The 23,919-nt window shown below is 37.6% G+C and overlaps 1 protein-coding gene and 1 long non-coding RNA gene across 4 annotated transcripts in view; both read left to right on the forward strand.

Annotated features, from left to right (window-relative positions):
- The first annotated feature begins 1,010 nt into the window (after positions 1-1,010).
- Positions 1,011-23,919, forward strand: part of LOC148879830 (mitogen-activated protein kinase homolog MMK2-like) — a 41,819-nt gene continuing 18,910 nt past the window's right edge. Inside the window, exons 1-4 of one of the 3 annotated variants that reach the window (XM_088961540.1) lie at positions 1,250-1,802; positions 4,001-4,130; positions 8,037-8,106; positions 8,198-8,822. In XM_088961540.1, coding sequence (XP_088817666.1) covers positions 8,517-8,822 — 306 coding nt within the window. In that variant the 5' untranslated portion in view covers positions 1,250-1,802; positions 4,001-4,130; positions 8,037-8,106; positions 8,198-8,516. Of the gene's footprint in view, positions 1,803-4,000; positions 4,131-8,036; positions 8,107-8,197; positions 8,823-23,919 lie in introns of all 3 variants that reach the window. The other 2 variants (XM_088961541.1, XM_088961543.1) reach the window with 2 other exon arrangements.
- LOC148879831 (uncharacterized) lies at positions 9,430-9,846 on the forward strand. Its single transcript, XR_016104347.1, has 3 exons — positions 9,430-9,513; positions 9,621-9,697; positions 9,793-9,846. It is a non-coding gene; the product is annotated as an uncharacterized LOC148879831 (long non-coding RNA).

Raw genomic sequence — 23,919 nt, forward strand, 5'->3', positions numbered from 1 at the left:
CCAAGCCTTGTCCGACTATTGGACCTAGATCTTGAGTGCAAGCTTGATCCTTATATAAAACTCAAAGTCTGAAACTCGGTCTATACACAAAAAATCTTATTTTTAATGTACTTTTATAAACTAATATTATATTAATTTAATAATAATTTAATAAGTTAATAAACTAATTTGTATTTTATAATAATACATTAATATTTATTAATAATTCAAGAAACAAATATATATTATATATTTATTATATATAACATAAATACTTTTTTATTATATACAATAGTATCGAACCGGGTTTATTTAAAATAGCCTAAATTCAATCCAAAAAAATAAGCGAGCATGGTATTTAAAATCTAAGCATGAGCCCACATGCCTAAAATTTTATTCAAACCCAAAAAAATAAAGGCACGGGCCGTCGGCTACCCGACCCATGTACAGTTATAATGTCCAACATAACAAAGCGTTGACTTTGAGACGTAATAACCGTGACCACAACTGCACAAGCAGAGACAAAAAGGAAACTCTCCATTCACTCTCTACCTTTGTTCTTGTTGACCGTTGAGTCTTTAAGCCGTTATACCAGTTACTTATAAAACTTAATGCTGCACAGACAAGCTGTTGCTGTTTAGGCAGGCGCCGGCCCTTAAATTTCTTTGGTCAACTCTTTTGGTGCTTTCACATTCACAACAACCAAACGGCTGACGGGAAGACCAGTCGTCTGCACTACAGCCATTAATTAATAACAGCTGATCGTATGGCCCCACCATTTCAACGGTCCAGATCGAAGAATTGCGACCTATGGATTCTTTCACTTTTTTTATTCTTGGCCAATGGCCAGGCAGGCAGAGCAGAACCACTTGGATTTCGAGTTTTAGACACGTCGGAACTCTATTACTGGCTGGATCGTCATCCTCCTGATCACATCAAAACATCTCTAATCCTCCTGATCACATCTAAAACATCTCTCGTACACATGGAGAGATATTTCTAATACAGGGCGGGTGTTAGACGCGCTTTGTGAGTAACAGATCTCAATTCCATTTTTACAGCTCTCTCTGATGGGCCAGACACAAGAAATCAACGGTATTTTGATATGATACCGGAAGGATTTTGTCCAATAAAAAACCCCATGAACTTTGATAGGTCCCACTTGGTTGGCTACAAGTCTTTTTTGGTATCATCGGCATTGTCTTTTCGGTATATATTGAACCGGGGTTTGAATTTTTAATTTGTATTGACAAGTTCACCACCATCAGCCGGGGTTTTGTTTGGTTTGAACTTCGATGAGAAGTTGATGAGGAGCACAGCAGTCCACCAAAGAAGAGGATGCGGACAGCGGACGCGGAGAGAAAAAGAGCAAAATAAATAGAAAAGGGGCGACGTCTGAACTGGAGTTTTCACGGATTTTCAAGGGCCTGTGAGATGGAAAGTTCCATTTAAGGCCCACTAGTCAGAAGTCGGAAGATAAAAACACAAGAAATTTCTTCGTCATTATAGAGACTACTGACAGCTCTCCCCCAAAGTAATTTGTTCCAACCAAATTTAGCGGAATCTCAGCTGAGAAGAAAGTAGAGGAAAGTCTTCTTCTCGGATCTCTGCGTGAGAGTCTATTCCTTCTGTGCGGGGAGTCGGGGACTAAGCATGTCTGCAGAAGCGGGTGCTGCTTCAGCTGAAGGAAATAATGTCAGGGGAATACTTACTCATGGAGGTCGATATGTTCAGTACAATGTCTATGGGAATCTTTTCGAGGTCCCTACTAAGTATGTTCCTCCGATACGGCCTGTTGGAAGAGGTGCTTATGGCATCGTCTGGTAAGCTATCTCCGTTCTTGCTTCATCTGTTATGCTTTTGCTTAATTTTCTGATTATTAGAGTTTTTCCTAACTCGATTTATATATGTTTCTATCGCGATTAAAATGATTTGAACTTCTGGTTTGTTATATTTTGTCCAGATTTCATTTTGGTTTTGTGGAATTTGAAAGTTTGTACTCAGAAATTTCTGAAACTCGGATTTGATTTATGAGTTCTACTTCTTTCTTCACATCCCCTTCCCATGCCCTAGTTGAGGTCCAACCAAATTCATTCAAATGTATTTTATATTTGGGGAAACGATGCAAAACAACTTTATCGATATGCACTTTTTGTTTTGCAATGTATAAGTAATTAGTACTCTATTACCAAAAACAAAAAGTAATAGTCCACTACTGCTCTCCCTCTCCCTCATACTTGCTATGGAGCTTAGAACTATTTCCTGTGTGTGGGGATGATTTGGAGAGATACCGATATGTTTCATGGAGTAGACTTTTATTCACGATGGTAACAATGATTATTTTAATGCACACAAATTCTTTAAACAATAGTCCAATTAACCTTGATATGCTTAATTTAGCATGATGAGCAGATTTAGTGTGCAACTCCCAATGCAAATGTGACTGTTTTAATGCATAAATGATGCTGGGTTCCCTGCCTAGTCTGATCCAAATAACCTTGATATGTACTTTATCTTGTTCATGTTTACCTTGTGCAGTTTATCTTTGAAAAAAGCCCTAGTTTATAATCATAGTTTGTGATCCTGCTTCTTTTTGTTTATTTATAGTTGGTCTTGTGTTTTGAAGCTGCCAATACTTCTCTCAAGCATTATAGAGATTAAGTCACGATAAGATTTTTTCTAGCGATGCCATTGTCAGGACTCTTATTTGACAACTTATTTCAAATGGATAACATTAGTGCTTTTGCATGAGAAATCATATTAAATCTTCTAGGCTTTTGCCACTGCAAGTTTGATTTGGTGTCTCAATGGCAATTAATTTATATAACATTTATTTTATTTATTTTCTCTTAGGAGGGAGGTTATTATTCTAGTAGGACTAGGAGCATGTATTTGTTACCAGTTATATGGCTAACAGGGCAACAAGAAAACATATTTTTCCATGTTCACTTCACTGCATGGATATTTTGTCTCTGCAGGTTTCCTTGGAGATTTTGGGGTAAATTTGTCATTTTTCATTTTCCATTTTTTTGACAACAGAAGCTTGGACAAGATACCCGTAAGCTTTATATGTTTGAATAAACAATATCCTATCTTTTGGTTTTTGGGTGGACCCTAGTCAAATATACTTCTCACATAGTTACTGCTGCTCCTTTTCAGAGTCCACACTTCCAATTATTCCTAGCATTTCTGTGTCTGCATATGATTGTAGGGGATGGATTATCTAGTTGAGTTGTTTAGGGAAGCTCCCTCAACAACAAAGGAATCTTCAATGCGGCAGATGAGATTGGAGTCCAAAAGGACTTTGCATGTTCCTCTCCCTTTCATATATCCATTGAACAAATTTCAGGCCTGAAGACCTTTCTAGTGATCAAAATAGGCCCTCTTTTATGGGTAAAAGGGGAAAAATTTTGACTAGGGGCTTAATTCAAATTTCAATCCAGAGGGTCCCTGCCCTGTGGCAGGAGGAATTGGTTTCATCATCCATCTACGTGGCAAAGAAATAAGTAGATCATGTAGGGAAGCTCCATACTTGACTCAATTAGGAAACCTTTCATACTATGCATTTTATGTTCATTAGTGAACTTCTTTGAAGCATATATTTTTCATTTTCTATATTATTTGTCAGAAAATCATCTTATATCCAAATCAACTGTTTGATGATCCATGCTGAAGGGTACATTTATCATTTGAATGACAGTTGTTTTAATACCCAAGTACCTTTCAAATCAGTTCACTACTTGGGTTATTTTCCCATCTTTTATAGATGCTTCCTTGTCATGCTTGCTGTTCCACCTACTCAATATGGTCAGGGATCAACATTTTTTTTTCTTGCAAAGCATCTCATTGTTGAGTGCTCAGATAACATTAGTTTAATCATATTGGCTTGTTAATCTTAAAGAACTCTTAAAATCTCGATAATCCTTTATTTTCTTTTTGTGATTCACATTGTATGACATTTCGTAAATATATATCAGTAAGGTATTACCTTATGCCATATAATTATATTTTCTTTCTCCAGTGCTGCTGTGAATTCAGAGACACGTGAAGAGGTTGCAATTAAGAAGATTAGTAATGCATTTGACAATAGAATTGATGCTAAAAGGACATTGAGGGAAATTAAGCTTCTGCGCCACATGGATCATGAAAATGTAAGTTTAGTTACCTTCATAATTTGTAATCATGTCACTTTTCATCTTCTCTATCTTGCATCAAGATTTTGATCAAGTTCACCATATGTCTGTGGCATGATTCTTCCTTTGTTCCAATAAATAATTTTAGCTGATTAGACATAAGTTGGTTAGATGGATGGTGGGTGCTGGTGATGTTTCAATGGGTAGCACTTTCTCTAGCCAATCCTTTCATTCCATTTTCTTTTTTCATGTTTTAGGTCATATCCGCTCTTCCCCTCCCAAGACCCCACACCCTAGATAGCTGGAACCATCATTGGGTAATGGCCCTTAGCTTATAATTACACCAAATTGTTTGGAAAAACTTATTTTACTGGGATAATCTAATCTTATTACAATATATAGACATCTGTGGATTCAGTACTAAGTAGTCCACAAACAACCAAACAAAATATTGTATCAGAAAGTGCCAAAGGTTAGGTTTGCATCCAGTCTACCCCTTAGGGGTGCTCATAAAAAACTGAAAAACCAAAAAAACCGAATAGAACTGAAAATTTCAGTTAACTGAACTGGTCAGTTCAGTTTGAAAAATGGAAGGTACCAGTTCAGTTTTGGTTAACCAATATGAAAAACCGGCGGTTAACCTTAGGGGTGCAAGTTGGGCAGGTTGGGCTGGGTTTATGGTCAACCCAGGCCCAACCCTAAGATTTGGGCCTAAGGCCTGAGCTTGGACCGAGCCCATGGTCAAGCCCGGTCTTCCCAACCCAAGCTCAGCCTGCATTATAATTTGATGCACTTGGGTTGGGCTTGGGCATGGGCTGGGCTTGGGTTGGTTAATGAGCCCTCTCTAAAATTATACATGTATGTATGCATTTATGCAAATATGTATACATATATTGTATGTATATGTGTAAATACATATCCATATATGTATGTATGTAGTGTATAGTTGGACTAGGTTTGGGCTACCTAAGGGCTAGGCCGGGCCCATACCAAAAATAAAAAAGCCCAAATTCTTGGGCCTACGCCCGGCCCAAGGACCAAAAATCCAAGCCCAGCTTGTGTAAAATTTCAGATTGGATCGGTTTGGGTTTAGGTTGGGTCCGTCCAAGTTGCACCCCTAGTTAACCAAACAAACCGGTATATATATTTATGTACATTATATATTTTTCATATATATTGAAAATAAATATACTATTTATTATTTATAATATAGTATATTATATGTATTTCTAGTATTCATTTTATATATTTAAATATTTATTTATAATATATATGATAAATATAAAAAAACTAAAAAAATGAAGAATATAACCATTTGAAAACCAAACCAGTCAACTGGTGAACCGATTGGTTTCGGTTTGGTTTTGGTTCATGGTTTTCCTAAAACCAGTGTTACTGGTTCGGTTTTGAAAATAAGCCCAAATTTGGTTAATGGAACTGTGAGCACCCCTACCTTCCAAGACCCCAGATAGTTGGGATCAACATTGGGTAATTGCCTTTTATATAATATTCCATTTAAAATCATCTTATGCTTGGAAATAATTCATTCTTGATGGTTACGTGTCATTCAATGTGTTGGTAATGAGTCCTTATAGACATCTCAAACAAAACGCAAGGAAAATGTGTAAAGTTTCTTGGTCAAAGTCAAGAGCAAGGAAATAATGCTGACTGCCAGGTAGAAAAATGCCTTGACAAATGACTGTTAAGAATTGTTTAGCATCATGTCGACTCACAAGTAGTGGTTAGCCACTTAGCTGGATGAATTTTTCTGTAGGAATTTGGTAGCTTAGGTATCTCACAAGAGAGGCTAGATTCTTTGCTAACGGTCAAAATTGCTTATTCAGATTTAACTAAGCAAGAGTTTTGTTGGGGTTTACTTGGGGGGGGGCACTATGTAATGCATAATGAGAGCAGACTATGTCAATCATTGTACTGTTTAACTTTGTTTTTTCAATAGTGAATTTTATCTTTCCATTACTGATAAAAAAGATAAAAATTGTTCATAATTGTTTGTCACAATATCGAGGAATTAAGGAATATATTATTTGCAATCTTAAGGGTGTGTGGAAACTCTGTAACTTGATGTATCTTATTAGTATAGTCCCTATTGTATATTACTTATACATCTTATTCTTCTTTTCTCTTTTAGCCCTGTATGGGCATTCTTGTAATTGTACATAACTTTTAATATATAAGTGACTCTTTGAGGTGGGGGTTGATTATTCTTGACACCTCTAAGATTATTCTTGTTCTTTTCTCTATTCAGCCAAGAGTGTTGATATGGTATCAGAGCATGTTGCTCTTTGATCTATTTTCTCTCTCTTGAACCTCACTAGATGTAGTAATCCTATCGTATTAGGGCTGTTTTGATCAACCCTTTTCTGTTTAATCTTCTTTGTGCAACCAACAAGAGAGATTTCATTAGATCTCTCTTGGGAGACACTGGTTTGAGGCCAAATTTCAGATATGGTGTCGCCTAGACCTGATCTGTTCTCCCTACAAACATCACCCGATTTGGTGAAGTTTTCGAAGGAGTTCTGATCTTCTTGGGGTGGCAACACTGTATAGTTTCCTTTTTTGGACTGCAACAACTTTGAACTTCAGATTTGGTGTCACCTAAACCTGATCTATTCTACTTACAAACAACATCTGATTTGGTGAAGTTTTCGAAGGAGTTTTGATCTTCTTCTTGGGGAATCAACACTGTACAATTTCCTACTGCAACATCTTTGGACTTTAGGCCTTCTACATCTGCTTGCGATTTGATTTTTTCTCTCTATATTGAAAGGTTCTCTCAAGCTCTTCTTAACCCTACACCTAGTTCTGGTTTGAAGATTTCTAAGGACTGTTTCGATCAGCACAAGATACCTCATTGTTCTTGAAAAAGATGCCTGGTGTGTTGGTAAATCACAGTTTTCTCTCAATCGTCTGACTCGATCAACCTATAACCCTTGATCTGGTGTCATCCTAGGGTTTTCTTGCTTCCCATTTGTTTGATTCAGGCTTCAGATTCATATTTGTAAGGTTTTAGACTCGACAGTCTTAAAACTTGCTTTTTTTTTTGGATTGTCATCTTGAGTTCTTGATTGCTGAATTTGGTTTTCTCTGATATCCTTGTACCTAGACTGCTGTTTTCTTGCTGGAATGGACTTTGATAAAGACGATATTATTCCTATAAAATTGGAAGGATCAACCTATGGAATTGACACTGTTGTTGTAGCACATGGGAGTAAGAAATCTACTATTGGTGGTGATTCTTTTGTTAAAGGTGATTCTCTAGCATTTATTGTTGAAGAAAACATTCGACAACTGGTAACTTCTGCTATTGTTCTACTCTTTCTGCTATTGGCTTACTTAGTGAGTTTTCCGGTTATTGTGCTTCTCCTTCTCATATTTGGATCATTGATTCTGAAGCCACCAACCACATGACAGGAGCCAACCCTAATCAACCAAGTAATCTTACTGAAACCCATCACAAACATATTGTTACTGCCAATGTTTAATTCATGACCGAATACTAGGAAGGTGAAAGGGAAGGGGCGCAGGTTGGGCCGTTTGTTTGTATTGGAGTTCGAGAAGTCTCAAACAATAGCATCATCAACTTATTTCAATTCCTCCACTTCTAGTTCGTTTTTGAGTTATAGAAATAATGTTTGGGACTTATGGCATAAATGTTTGGGTCATATGCATGTTGAAAATTAAAATTTTTGTTTGATTCAGGCCTTATTAAGAATAGAGTTCCTTCCTTGCACAACTTTGATACATCTTGTGTTTTCTGTTGCTTAAGTAGGAGTCGTACCTTACCATTTCCTCATATCTGAGCATGCCACCTTTCCCTTCGAGCTTATACATAGTAATATTTAGACTGCATCTATCACTTCTTAACTTGGATACAAATATTTTGTCATTCATTGATGGTACCAGGTACACATGGATATACTTTCTTTGCCACAAGTTTGAGGTGTTCCCAACATTTAAGCTATTTCATGCTAAGGTATGGGTTTAGTTTCAATCACAAGTGTGTATTCTTCGTTCGGATTTAGGGGGAGAATACACTGATGGAGATTTTCTTATCCTATTTGAAGAATCATGGAATACAAGTGCGATGAAGTTGTCCAGATACTCCTTGGCAGAATGGTGTGGCCGAGTGCAAGAATGGGCATATCCATAATGTTGCGAGGACATTATTGCAAGAGTCCCTTACTCCACCTTCTTTTTGGGTAGAGGCGGCTAGTACAATTGTGTTTTTTGATAAACTATTTTCCTTCCCCTGTTCTTGGTTATATGCCTTCCTTTTAGAAGTTTGGTCGTTCTCCAAATTTATCTATTCTTCATGTTTTTGAATGTGTGTGTTTCGTTCATCTTCCCTCTTGTGAACGTTCTAAATTGCCTGCACAGTTTGCCATGTGTGCCTTTGTGGGTTACAGTCTTTTTCTGACCACAGGATTTCTTTGTTACGATCCCTTTATTAATTGCATTCGTATATCATGTAATGTTGTTTTCCTTGAGCACATTTCTTTTTCTGTCGAAATTGCTAGACTATTTGCACCGTCTATTTCTATTTTGCCAAACTATGATTCACAGGATGCTCTACCTCGTTCTGCTGAGAAGGACCTTCTCGGCTTCTCTCGCAAGCGGTTACGTGCTCCAGCCCCTATGCCTGCGACTCTCCTTCCTCTCAGTTCAAATCATCATCTTACCACTGTTCTTGTAAGTGATACCTCTATTTCATACACTCTTCATACTTCTATTCCTCTTTGTCGTTTTACTCATATATCTAGACCTCCTGACCGCTATGGTTTTCCTTTAAACCATAGCTCTTTGTCTACTGTCCTATCCTCCACAGATGTTCCTTGCTCTTATTAGGAAGCTAATAGTAGCCCTCATTGGAAGGAAACCATGGATGTAGAGATTCATGCTTTACATGATAATGACACTTGTGACTTTGTGCATGTTCCTCCAGATGCATCCATTGTTGGGAGTCGTTGGATTTACATCAAGCTGAAATCTAATGGATCTCTTGATCGATATAAGGCATGCTTAGTTGCCTAGGGATATAGTTAGGAGTATGGTATCGATTATGAAGAAACCTTTGCTCCTGTTGCAAAGATCACCACAACCCGTGTTCTTTTAGCACTGTATGTTGCTTAATCTTGGACTATATGCCAGCTTGATGTGAAGAATGCCCTTCTTTATGGTCAGTTGAAGGAGACGGTCTACATGAAGCCTCCTCCTGAATACTGCAGTGATTCTTTTTTAGTATATCGCCTAAAAAAATCTTTATATGGTCTAAAACAAGCTCCCCGGGCATGGTTTGAACGCTTTCGCGATGTCGTAGTTGTTGTTGGATATAGCCAAAGTTCTTTTGATCACTCTCTCTTTGTTAGGCGATGGTTTCAAGGTATTACCATTCTCCTACTGTATGTTGATGACATGTTGTTGACTGGGAATGACGTTGAGAGTATTCGTGAATTGAAATTATTACTTCGTAATTTCTTTCATATGAAGGACTTGGGCCCTCTCACCTATTCCCTGGGACTGGAAGTACATCGTAGTGATCGAGGGTATTTTATTTGTTAGCAAAAGTATGCCTTTAACCTTGTTAAAGTTGCTAGTCTTAATGATGAAAAGCATGTTGATACGCCCATGGAGCTAAATATTAAGCTGTCTAAATTTGAAGGTCCATTACTTCTCGATGCTGCCTTGTATTGCTAGCTTGTGGGGCCCCTTATTTATCTCACTATGACTTGGCTTGATATTTTTCATGCTACTCAGGTTAGTAAATTTGTTTTTGCCCCTTGTCAGCCTCATATAATTGCTTTTCATCGCATCATTCGATATGTTAGAAGCACAACTTCTTAGCTACTATTCTTCTCCTCCTCTTCTATTCAGTTGAGAGCATATGCTGATATAAACTGGGCTGGTTGTCCAGACACGTGTAGGTCCACTTATGGGTGATTCACTCATCTCTTGGAAGTGTAAGAAACAACAAACAGTCTCTAAGTCTTCCACTAAAGCTGATACATGTCTTTTATTTGTAGTGAAATTATTTGGTTACGATCTCTCTTTATGGATCTTGGCATTCAGCTTCTTATTCCTATTCCTCTCTAAGACAATACGAGTGCTATCAAGATTGCATCTAATTATGTTTTCCGTGAGAGGACCAAGCACATCAGGGTGGACTATTACTTTATTCGAGATCTTTTCACTACTGGGTCTATATTGCTTCCTCATGCAGTCTTGGACATGTAAATTGCTAATATCTTTAACAAAGCTATGACTAGAATTCGACATCTCTTTCTTATAGACAAACTAATGCTTATGTCTAGGCATCAGTTTGAGGGGGAGTGTGGAGACTGTAATTTGATGTATCTTATTAGTATAGACTTATAGTCCCTGTTGTGTATTACTTATACATCTTATTCTTCTTTTCTCTTTCAACCCTATATGGGCATTTTTGTAATTGTACATATCGTTTAATATATAAGAGACTCTTTGAGGTGGGGATTGATTATTCTTGACACCTCTAAGATTATTCTTGTTCTTTTCTCTATTCAGCTAAGAGTGTTGACATTTCATACATAATACGTGTTGTATGAATTCTAATATGGTATCAGACTAATTATTATCCTTGCCTCCGGTGCCACTTCCTATTGAACGCCCACTTATCCGTCACGTGTATATTCATCGCTCACGTGTTCTAGCTGCTACTCCTCCGGCTCCATCACCGTCGACAGATTCGGCAGTTGTCTCCACACCAGCCCCGAACCCAGTATCTGATCTTGATCTTCCCATTGCCTTGTGGAAAGGTAAACGCACTTGCGCCCTTTATCCTATTTCTAATCATGTTTCACTCACTCACCTTTTCGCTTCCCATCGCTAGTTTATTTCTTTGTTTTCCTTAGTTGTTGTTCCTAAGGATGTCCAGGAAGCCCTTGCCTCACTAGGGTGGTGCCGTGCAATGGAAGAAGAGCTCTCAGCTCTACTTCATAATCATACTTGGAAACTCAGCACTCTTCCTCCTAGGAAGAAAGCTATCGGTTGTAAGTAGGTTTATACTGTTAAGTATTTGCCTAATGATAGTGTTGAGCGCCTGAAAGCTCGATTGGTTGCAAAAGGGTGCTCCCAAACCTATGGTATTGACTACATAGAGACCTCCCCAGTTGCTAAGATAGGGTCGGTTCATGTCGTGATCTTTCTTGCTATGTATGATTGGCCCCTATATCAACTTGATATCAAGAATGTCTTTTTGCATGGTGATTTGCTCGATGAGGTCTACATGGAGCAACCAGTAGGGTTGTTGCTCAGGGGGAGGATGGTAAGGTATGCAGACTCAAGAAGGCTATATATGGGCTTAAACAGTCTCCTCGAGCATGGTTTGGTAGGTTCAGTGAAGTGGTAAAGAAGTTTGGTACGAAACAATGCCAAGTTGATTATTCCGTCTTCAGTCATGACTCTTCGGTAGGAAAAATACTATTGGTGGTGTATGTAGATGATATTGTTATTATCGGGAATGATAAAATGGGCATTGACAGGTTGAAGACTTTTCTACAGGAACATTTTCAAACAAAGGACTTTGATAACTTGAAATATTTCTTGGGGGTAGAAGTAGCAAGGTCTAAGCACAATATTAATTTGTGTTAGAGGAAATATGCGCTTGATTTGCTAGAGGAAACAAGTTTGTTAGGTGTTAAACTAGCTGAAACACTTATGGAAACAAATACTAAGCTGAACAGTGATATGGGTGAAGTGTTTGAAGACCCTGGAAGATACCGACGACTTGTAGGTAAACTAAAGTACCTAACCATTACTCGGCCAGATATTTCATTTGCAGTTAGTGTGGTAAGTCGGTTCATGCAAAAACCTTTGGTCCCTCATTGGAATGCGGTTCTAAGAATTGTGAGGTATTTAAAAGGGGCCCCTGGTCGTGGTTTGATATACAAAAGTGGTGGAACACTTGAAATAGAAGGGTATACTGATGCTGACTGGGCTGGTTCTATGTCTGATAGACGGTCTACCATAGGTTATTGCACTTTTCTGGGGGTAATCTGGTGATATGAAAAAGTAAGAAGCAGACAGTCGTGGCAAGAAGCAGTGCAGAGGTAGAATATAGAGCTATGGCACATACTGCTTGTGAATTAGTGTGGTTAAGGAACCTTCTACAGGAGATATGATACAACATTAATACTCCAATGAAGCTCTATTGTAACAATCAGGCTGCAGTTCATATTTCTTCTAATCTGGTGTTTCATGAAAGAACCAAGCACATAGAAGTTGACTGTCACTTTGTGAGAGAGAAGGTGCTGAATGGAGTGATAGACACTGCATACGTTAATACGGGGAACCAGTAGGCAGACTTGTTTACAAAAGGGTTGAGTCGGAGAAGAGTGGACTTCATATGTAACAAGCTGGGATTATATGATATATATACTCACCAACTTGAGGGAGAGTTTTAGTGTAGGGGTATTTCTGTCTTTATACTTATGTTGACGTTATTGATCTGTAATATTATATTAGAACTAGTGTCCCTCACTTAAAAAAAGGGCACATGTGTCTTTTCCATTCTGTTAATAATATAAAAACATGTCTGGCCGAATGGGGGAGTGATTTTTACCCTAATTCAAACCAGACTTTTCTTTTCTCTTTATCTCCTCTTTTCTCTCTCTCTCTTTCTTCCCTCTTTCTTCCTCTTTTTCTTGACTGTTATTAGACTAACAGAACTCAAAGGTAGGCCGAATTCTAACATGTGTATTAACTTTATCTACATTCTTTTGTACATGACTATCATGCAAATATCTTAAGAAGAAAATGAATAGTTTATATTGTTTACGGATGATATAATATTGTGATAAAGCTAAAGATGGGCTAAATGCAAAGAAAACACAAAGGAGACATTTTAGAATCAAAAGGTTTCAAGATAAGTTGGGCTAAGACAGAATATATTTATATTATATTGCAAATTTAATAAATGTAGTATTTGTATTGTTGATGTAGGACCAGCTCAGTTCTAGTCCTTAGAGAATGTTGAGTGGTCTTCTTGATCAGAGTTTTATGGCTGTTGATGGGTGTAACGTCTTCTTGAAGGAATAAGAGAGAAAATAGGGAGAGAAAGAAGAGAGGAAATACCTTGAATCACTCTAGGGCATGGGAATCACTCACCATTAGGGGTGTTCAAACTCAGTTGATAAACCAAAAACCAAACTGAACCAAACTGAATAAGCAAGTTCGGTTCAGTTTTTATTTAAAAAACCATTGGGCTTTGGGTCATTCTAACTTTTAATTAATAATAATAGTTAATTAATTAAAACCATTGGGTTTTGGGGCCATTTTAACTTTTAATTAATAACACTTAGTAATTATAACTTATTTATTTGTCGTTGATCAATGCTTCTCATTTATGTGGAATTAGGGCCTAACCGAACCAAATTGAATCGAATTTGGTTAGGGTCAGTTTGATCCTGGACTCTAGTTCATTTTGGTTCGGTTGGAGAAACTGGTCAAACTGAATAGTTGGTTAGGTCCTTGGTTCTAACTGAACCGAACCGGACTGGCCGATTGTACACCCCTACTCACCATAGCTAGCATAAGCTGAAGAAAACTCAATAAACTTCATTGCCTTTGTGTAAAACGTGCGTACATATTTATAAACTCTAAACTCATAATAATCCTAGGAATTAAATTGTTAGACTCATAATAGTTTTAGGAGTCAAACTATTAGACTCAATAATCCTAGTAGAACTCAAACTAAGCTGTCATATCCTATTTTAATTCAAAGAAGACTCGATAACTCTAATCCTACTTATGTAATGACTCTAAAATTTTAAACATAAGCAAACTATAGCTAGACAAATTAAACCCTATCATTGGACCCCACAGAAAATTACAAATGACAAAAATACCCCTACTATCCAAAAATATAGAAATACATAAAATTTCATAAAATTCCAATTTTGCCTCTTCAGCTCCTGCATCACCGGTGGTACACTTAAGACTAATGATCAGGAGATACTCCAAACTGACATTTTCTAGTACCTTGGATATCCATCTATAGTGGAGAAATTGAAAAGGATGTTGCCCAAAGAATTAGGGTAGGGTGGTAGTGGAGAGGTTCATCTGATGTAACCAACATATATAATGAGACTAAAAGGAAAATTTTATAAAGATGGATAAATGTTGGGCGATTAGAAGCTGGGATAGATAAATGGCAAGATTGGAAAGGATAGAATCAGAAACAAGCACATTCAGGGGGACTTAGGAGTGATTTGATGCAAGTAGAAGACTCTAAAGAGCTAGGGGAAGCCCAAAGAAGATGCTGAACTGGTAAGAAATGATGGGGATCGGTCTAGGCATTATATAACCTATTCTCGCAAGAAGGCCAACAAACAGGTTCTGATTTGGCATGGGGAAGACTCTTGGGACTTGGACTGAGTTGGTCAGGGGTAGTTTTGTCATTTTAACTATCTTGTGTGGGACTGTGCTATAACATCTTGTTCCTCTAGGTTAGTAGGGCTTGTCTTTCCATTTTTAGTTTATTTGCATTAGTAGATAGAAAGTTATTTTTGGGCAAAAATGGAGAAACTGGATCAAAGTCTGTACATCCTCTCCCAAATTCTCAGTTTTGATTAATGGTCAGTCAGCGGGGTTTTTTGATAGCTCAGGGGGTCTGAGACAGGGTGATCCCCTGTCCCCCTTGCTCTTTATTTGTGTTATGGAAATTTTTAATATGTTTTGTAAAAAGGCAGCTGATTCTGGTGATGGGAAGGTTTTGCAATCTCCCATGAGGGAGGAAAGGTCAATATTCTCCAATTTGCAAATGATACTTTATGCTTTGTGGATGCGTCACCTATCCAGTTGGATCATGTCCTTGGGATTTTAACCTGTTTTGAGGTGGTCTTTGGGCTTAAAGTTAATTTGAACAAAAGTCAAATCATTCCAGTGGGTCAAGTATCCAATTTAGATAGAAGAACATTTAGATAAGTTGTTTCAATTGCTTTGAGGCACACCGGATAAAGCCATCTAAAGAGGCCAAGGTGACAGTCTTAAAAATGACTTATTATTATTGACCAATACAGGAAAGAAGATTTGGGATCTAGAGAAGGAAAGAAGATTCGACCATGGATGGGTTTGTGGCTGCAGGACGATGGAGGAGAATGCTGAAGGTTGAAGCCAAGGAGTTTCTGCTTAAAGAGCTGAAAAACAAAGGAGGGGCAAGCTTGAAGATTAGGGAAGGGAAGAAGGCCACAGTGCTGTCGCAAGGTATGGAAGTGATTAAATGGTTCAGGGAGTATGTGAATGAAGCATGCTTCGAAGGTAAACAAAGAAACTGGAAGGAATTGAGAACTCAAGAAGGGAAGAGGTATGTCGTAGAATGCAGAAGAAACAGTAAAGGGGGTTACTTAGCTCTTTCTGAATATTTCGGGAAAGGAAGGAGGCAACTAGTCTGCTTTCCTGAAGGTAGACAAGGACTTGGGTGGAAGAAAATCAATGGAATACTAGAAGAGTTTATCCAACACCTGGAAACCTTGCGCTTGGATCTATTGAAGGAGAATGGTAAAGCCATCAAACTTTCAACTGAAGATGAAGACCAGGTCCAAGGGCTACTAGCCTTTGGACAAAACAGGCTGGTTGGCTATTCCAGGAGAGAAGAGTGGGAAGATAAATATGTGGTTCAAGTTAAAAATCCGGTTAGCAACTGGAGGAGAGTTGTAGACCTGCTCATATTACAGCTGAAGTTAAAAGGGATGTTTATTCTAACACCTTTTGAGAACAGTAAAGCGGTGCTTGATTTGATTGAAGATAAGTTAGAACTCTCAGCTATCAGTTTTCAATCTAAATATGGTGTGATTATAATCCCTAAGTGGAACCCTTCATCTAACTCTAAAGAGTTCTTCACTGAGGATGGGGTGGTGGTATGAGTTCTTGGTCTACCCTTTCACTTGTGGAAACAGGAAGTGGCCGCATCCATTGCACTGTTATGTGGTGGTAATCTTACCAAAGCCTTTTGGGGGGACCTTCGATCAGCAACTCTTCTATTGAACGGAGTGAAACCAGAAGACATACCCAGAAAAGTGGAGATAAACGTGGAAGGTTGCTTCTACTCAATTTGGCTGGCCTCCTCCATAGAAACTACACTGTGGAGGGAGGCTCGCAAGGAAGGGGATGAGAAGGTAGAAGAAGAGGCCCTACATGGAAAGGAGATTGGTAATCTGAAAGGTTGATCAGTCTTTCACCGATTTGGGTAAGCAAAAACTGGAGAATTTAAAAGAGAAGGGGCAAATGGGTGGTCAACTACGTGGAGTGCAAGCTATCAGAAGGGAGTGCAGTAAATCTTATGCTTAGATGGTTAAAGGCAGCAAGAAGGGGGTTTTAAATTCAAGTTATGAAGGAAGATTAAAGGTTTCAGACTAGTTCGAACCAAAAAAGGGTGAACTTGAGTCGGGTGTCCTAGGCATTGAGTGTGAAATGGTAAAGCCTCACGTGCCAATGCAAGTAAGCATGCATGGGCCTCTAAAAATTGTTGGGCCTATTAAAGAAACCAAGGTTGGGCCGTGTCCTCAACTTAATGTTAAACAGTGTATGCCCTTAGTTCCAATCAACATGATGTACATTATGACATTTATTGTAAATGACATTTATGACTGCACAAATGTCCAAGAACCAGCTAGTTCATGACCATTGTCTTAAGATGATGGGATACATTGATGAACTGGAGAGACTTGGATTTGGGCTAGATCATGTCACCAAAGTTGATGCCATTCTGAACTCTTTGCCTCATTCTTTCAATCAGTAGTAATGAACTATAATATGAACAAGTAAATGTTAGCTTTCAGGAACTCAATAATATGTTGTAGAGAGCCAAATAACTGATAAAAAAGGATGAACACATAGCCATGCTTGTTGAAGGTGGAAAATCGGCAAGAAACCTCAGAAGAAAACTAGCAAAGCTTAAAAAGCAGAAGAAAGACAAGGCATCGGATGCTTGTTACTTCTGCAAGCAGACCAACCATTGGAAGAGGAGTTTTCCTCAGTACCTAGAGACCAAGAAACAAGGTAATTTCGAATCCTTTGTCATAGAGACCAATATGTTGGTCACTACTGCTTCCTGGTGTATTGACTCTGGGGCTTCTACTCATGCATGTAATACATTGCAGGGGTTTGGGACAAGTAGAAGATTGAGTGACGGAGAAGTGATTCTTTATTTGGGGACTTCTGCAAATGTTGCAGCTACAACCATAGGAACTGTAGAATTGTATTTCAGAGAAGGGATTATTACATTAAAAGATTGTCTTATGTACCCAATTTGAGAAGAAATTTGATTTCGGTTTCAAAACTGTGTGCGGATGGTTATTCTGTTCTTTTTAGCAATGTGATTACTATTAAAAGGAATAACAAATTCCTCGCATATGGAGAACTTGGGAATGGTCTCCATGTTTTCCATCCTTATCTGGAAACAAATATAACTGAAACTACGTCGGATAATATCCCTAAGAAAAGAACCCGTGATACAGTTAATCCTACATGCCTGTGGCATTACCGACTTAGCCACATTAACGTAGATCGTATCACAAGATTGGTAAAGGATGGTCCTTTGGATTTTCTAATTATAGAAGATCTTCCAACCTGTGAACCTTGCCTTCAGGGTAAGATGACGAAACCGCCATTCACTGGTAAGCCTGAAAGATCAACATGCACGCTTGACCTTATACATATTGATGTATGTGGTCCCATGAATGTTAGGACACGTAACCAACACGTTTATTTCATAACATTTACCGATGATCATTCACGGTATGGTTACGTGTACTTAATGAGACATAAGTTTGAATCCTTTGAAAAGTTCAAAGAGTTTAGACATGAGGTAGAGAAACAGTTAGGGAGACACATTAAGGCCCTTCGATCAGATCGAGGAGGCGAATCTCTCTGACGAAATCATGGACTACTTAAAGGAAAATGGGATAGTATCACAATTGGCTCCTCCTACTACGCCATAGTTAAATGGTGTGTTAGAAAGGAGGAACTAGACTTTATTGGATATGGTCAGACCACTTCTCGTCCACTCGGAATTACTTACATCCTTTTGGGAATACGCATTAGAGATTGCGATATACGTGCTGAACAGGGTTCCAACCAAATCCGTTCCGAAGACTCCTTATGAGCTTTGGACCGACAAGAAACCAAGTGTGAGACACTTGAAGATTTGGGGTTGTCTGGCACATGTTAAAAGAACAAGTGCTGACAAATTGGAATCTAAAACCAGCCGTTGCCTATTTGTAGGTTATCCCAAAGGCTCTATCAGGTATATATTCTGACCTAGGAGAACATAAAGTGTTCTGTAGTCGAAATGCCTATTTCTTGGAGGAAGATTACATCCTGAACAATCATCGTTAGGAAGTTGTTCTTGATGAGGAGAGCTTAGGGGTAGTGGGAGATGTCCCACAAGCTCCAGATAATAACCAACCTAAAAGATCTACCCGGGTTTCCAGGCCTCCAATTTGTTACGACTATGACCAAGAAAGTTACTTGGTGGAAGCCACGACAAGTGAGGAGGATCCCGTGATTTATACGGAAGCTATATTGGACATAGATTCCTTGAAGTGGGTAGATGCCATGGGAGCTAAGATGGACTCAATGGAGACCAATGAAGTCTAGACTCTAGTAGATCTGCCCCCTGGGGTAAAAGCAATTGGTTGCAAATGGATCTATAAGAGGAAGAAGGGCCTCGATTGTAAGGTTGAGACCTACAAGGCTCATCTTGTGGCGAAAGGGTACACTCAAAAAGAGGGAATCGACTATGAGGAAACCTTTTTGCCCGTGGCCATGCTTAAATCCATTAGGGTCCTTCTAGCTATAGCAACATACCGTGAGTACGAGATTTGGCAAATGGATGTCAAAACCGCGTTCCTGAATGGAGATCTTACTGAACATATTTATATGCACCAACCGCAAGGGTTCATAGCTGTAGGTCAAGAACACATGGTATGTAAACTTAATCGATTCATATATGGACTTAAGCAAGCTTCTAGGAGTTGGAACATCCGATTTGACTTTGCCGTCAAACAGTTTGACTTTGAATAGAATCCGGATGAACCCTGTGTTTACAGGAAGACCAGCGGGGATAAGGTTATTCTCTTGGTTCTATATGTACACGAAATTTTATTCATTGGGGATGATGTAGGAATGTTGACTACGGTGAAAGTGTGGCTTTCACAACAATTCTCCATGAAAGATCTTGGAGAAGCCTCTTATATCTTGGGACTTCGACTCTATAGAGATAGATCGAAGAGGATAATAGGATTATCCTAGTCTACTTACATTGACAAAATAATCAAGAAATATAGTATGGAGAACTCCAAGAAAGGAAATGTTCCTTTCAAGCATGGAGTCACTCTCTCCAAGGGAATGTCTCCCAAGACACCTGAGGAGATTGAGGGCATGAAGTTCCCTATGCCTCTGCCGTAGGGAGCATCAGGTATGCCATGCTATGCACTTGGCTAGACATTGCTCAGGCCGTGAATATGATAAGTAGATACCAATCTAACCCAGGACAAGAGAATTGGATTGCTATGAAAAACATATTGAAATACCTTCAAAAGTCAAAAGAGTTTTGTCTGGTATTCGATGGTAGTTCACTACAGATCCTTGGGTATACCGATGTTGATTTTCAGTCAAACGCAGATCAGATGATAGAATGTCTACATCTGGATACATCTTTACGATGGGGTCCTGTGCAGTTAGCTGGAAAAACAACAAACAAGGGTCCATTGTAAATTTCACAACCGAGGTCGAGTACATTGCCGCAAATGAAGCTGCCAAGGAAGTCGTCTGGATGAAAAAGATCATTCAGGAATTAAGAGTCATCCCGTTCGACACATCACCCATTCCACTGTTGTGTGACAACACTGGAGCCATTGCAAATGCTAAGGAGCCACGAGTCCACTCGAAGTCAAAGCACATCGATAGGAAGTACTACATATTGTGGGAGATAGTTGGAGGAGGGGATGTCCAGATTTAGAAGGTAGCATCAACGGAAAATGTTGCAGACCCATTGATTAAGCCATTAACACAGAAAGTGTTTGAGAAACACGTGGAAAGTATGAGACTCTGGCTTGTACCCGATTGAACCTAAGTGCAAGTGGGAGCTGTTAGACAGTGTATGCCCTTTGAGGTTTAAAATGTCCATATGTTGATGGAAATATCTCTTACCAAAATATAGGACATATGTTGGAAATTTCAAGGGGAAATATTGTAAAAATTAGAGACATTGTGGAAATATTATGAAATATGTGGAAATATGCAAAAATATTTTGTAAAATAATAGAAGCATTAGTACATATTTCTAGACTACTATCTTATTCCCAACCATTATATAAAGCTAAGAAATTAAGATCAATAACAAATTAGTAAATGATGATTTACTTATTTATTATGCATTTTGATGTTTTTACAAGGTTATCTGATATTTTGTTTTCTTATTTTTAGTTCTGATTTATTATAAATTCTAATATATTTATTTCATACTAGTAAATAGAAATACATTCATTATGATTTTTTAAATATTAAAGTTATAATACATTATGTTTTATTATAAATTTAATAAACTGATTCTCCTTTTTGTAGCATTAAGATTATGATAAATTCTGATTTCTTATAAAACTTAATGAATTTATTATATTTTTAATACTAAATTTATAATAAATTATAATTTAGCATAAAATTTATTAAATTTATTCTGATTTTTTATATTAAATGTAGAATATGGTTTATTTTAAAATTTAATAAACAATTTCTGATTTTAATAAATATTTTAAAAAATACTAACTAGTTAATATTTTATTACTTGAAAAATATTTTATGTTTTATATTATAAAGTAATTAATTTATACTTTTGTTTTTATATTTTGTTAGTTCTTTTTATAAATATTTTACTTGAACTATTAAATAGAAATATTAATGGAATAATCTATATTAATATATTGTATTATATTAATATAATATACTAATATATTATATTTTTAATGTACATTAGTCGACATCTTGTGGACATAATAGGAAAAACTGTATTTTTTTGGTTATTTGGACCGATTTGGTCAACATTTCCAAAATATAGGAAATTTTGACTGACATAATGTAATTTTTATATTACCATCCATTTTCATGTTGGTGAGCCTCGACATCGATATATGTCGGGCGACATTAGTGACATTTGAAACCATGATGCCCTTAGCTCCAATCAGCATGTACATTATGACATTTATTGTAGATGAATAAAGTACATATTTGATTAATGTTATTGTGGTGTGTTTCTGTGTAATACCCTTAAACTGGACACGTATGAGACTCGTGTTAGTTTAGAATCTTCACAGCCGTTGGATAGATCTGGGGAGATTTATCCTGCCAAGGTTGACACTAACGTGTCGCCAAGTTAGTTGGGATGGCTTGTCTCAACTGCCTGGGTGAGACCTGAGGTACATGTAGTGTGGGTTTTCTTGAAACCTTGAACCGAACCAAATTTTAGTATTGCCCTGGACCTTGGAGATAGATGGGCAAAATTGGAATGTTACACCTGACCCCTAAACTCAATTATAATACTGCACTAGGTGTCGGATTGGGATGTCTTTGATATTCCAATCAGTGAGATCCTTAGCGGGGGTCAAAACCTAGGTACGTTGGGATAGTCCGAGAATTCATCCGAGTTGCTTAGTTGAGATCTGATACCATATTATGATTCGGCCTGCCCTTGAGTCTTGTTAGTCTGATAACAGTCAAGAAGAGAGAAGAAGAAGAAGAAAGAAAGAGAGAGAGAAGGAAGAAGAAAAGAAGAGAAGAAAGGGAGAGAGTTCTGGTTCAAATGAGAGAAAAGATTGCTTCTCTCATTGGGTTAGATGTGTTTTATATTACTAACATAATGGAAAAGACACCTACTTAAGTGAGGGACACTAGTTCTAACATAATCTTACACATTAGCAACCTCAACATAAGCATAAAGACAAAAATACCCCTACATACTTGACACTAACAGGGGTATTATACTTGTCCCTAGGGGGACTTCTCTAGATTTTACAATCAAAACCTGCTGCTGTTGCTGCAATATATAATGAGATTCATGATAAATCTTAACCAGTTGTCCTAACTTGTTAGAGAAATTTTCTTGTGGGCTTTTTTTCAAGGCATTTTTTTGCAAGACATGATTGTGGTTTTGTACAGGTGGAAAGCTAGGAAAAGATATTTGAGGGGCAGATTGTAGTAAATCATATATAAATACAAGTTTTCAAAACATGAAAAAAAAAAAAAATTGCTCCCTTCCCCTTGCACCCCTTCGATCTGATCTGGTTCTATGTTTAAAACAGTAGATCAATGAAGTATATGGAATTACCTCACAACCAATACATACTACATCCCTATTATATATGTATGCCATCTATATTATCAAAACTTAGATTAGTCTAATCTTTTGCAGTTCCACATATTTTTTATGTTGGATGCTCAGTTTCAAACATTGACTTTTATTATCTATAAGAGAACATATTTATGTAACCTTGTCTTCATTGAGGACCATATCACAAACCACAGGAGCTCTGTTGATTTTGAATCTCTTTCTTAAGATTAGCCTCCCAATATGGTCCCTACTAGACCTGTTCATGGGTCGGGTAGCCCGATGGCCCAGCCCGGCCCGGCCTGCACCCCGATCGGGCTTGGTCATGTAATTAGGCTTGTAGGCCTGACCTCGGGCCTAACACAGTAAGCCCAACTGTGTTTCAAGCCAGGCTCAGCCCGACTCAGCATTATATATTTTATAAAATATATAATATGTATTTTATATATTATATAAAATATATAAATAATATAATATTTATTAAAATATATATTTATAATTTAATATATATTTTTTATTCTTTATAATTTCTCTCTATTCAGTCGCTTCAGCAGTAGTAATAGTAATAGTATGGGCTAAATTTCGGGCTCGGCCCTATGCCCGGGCTTCGGCCTTTTTATGAGGGCCGGGCTTGGGCCCAAGTTTTTGGCCTGGTGGTCGGGCCGGGCTTGGGCTTAGGCCTTAAAAAAATCTATTAATACAGAGTGAAAGCCCGGCCCAAACTAGGCCCGGCCCGACCCATGAACAGGTCTAGTCCCTACCTAGGAGAGTTGTTGGGAACATAGTTGTCAAGGCGATGCCTAGGCAGGCACCTAGGTGATGCCTAGGCAACAAGGCACCCTTGGAGGCTCACCTCACCTAATCGCCAAGCAATTTTGTACATTTTGTTATAAAATATTTTTATATTCTTTTTGAGATTAATTTATAAAGTAAACATGAATAAACTAAAATATTCATTTTGTGTGTTTATATACTAATTTATTTTTATTACTTTCTTATTTGTTTGGATTTAATCAACACAAACATTGTTAAATGCTGTATTGAACCCTCAAAGACTTCAAAACCTAAACCAATAAGTAAAGAAGAACTTGAAATTTTGTCTAATCTTCTTCTTATTTAACTATAACAAAAATACCCATATATTTTTTTTGAAAATTCTTTTCTTTCTTATTTTTCTTTTCATAAATATGTTGATTTTCTATACTTTATTATGAAGTTCATACTTTTATTATGAAAATTATGGATAACTATTAAGGAAATTTGGTTATGGAACCTTGGGAACTATTCTAGGATAGAAGTCATTTACTTAAAAAATCCATTGCCTAGGCACCCTCCTGTTGCATAGACTTGCTTTGGCACCCTGAAAACTATGGTTGGGAAAGCCAGGAGACTTGATTGGTGGAAATTCTATGATGTTTCTTGCTTGTTTTTTAT

This window comes from Nelumbo lutea, chromosome 1, assembly GCF_056320005.1.
Source record: "Nelumbo lutea isolate HS-2025 chromosome 1, American lotus-T2T, whole genome shotgun sequence".
NCBI classification, from domain to species: Eukaryota; Viridiplantae; Streptophyta; class Magnoliopsida; order Proteales; family Nelumbonaceae; genus Nelumbo; species Nelumbo lutea.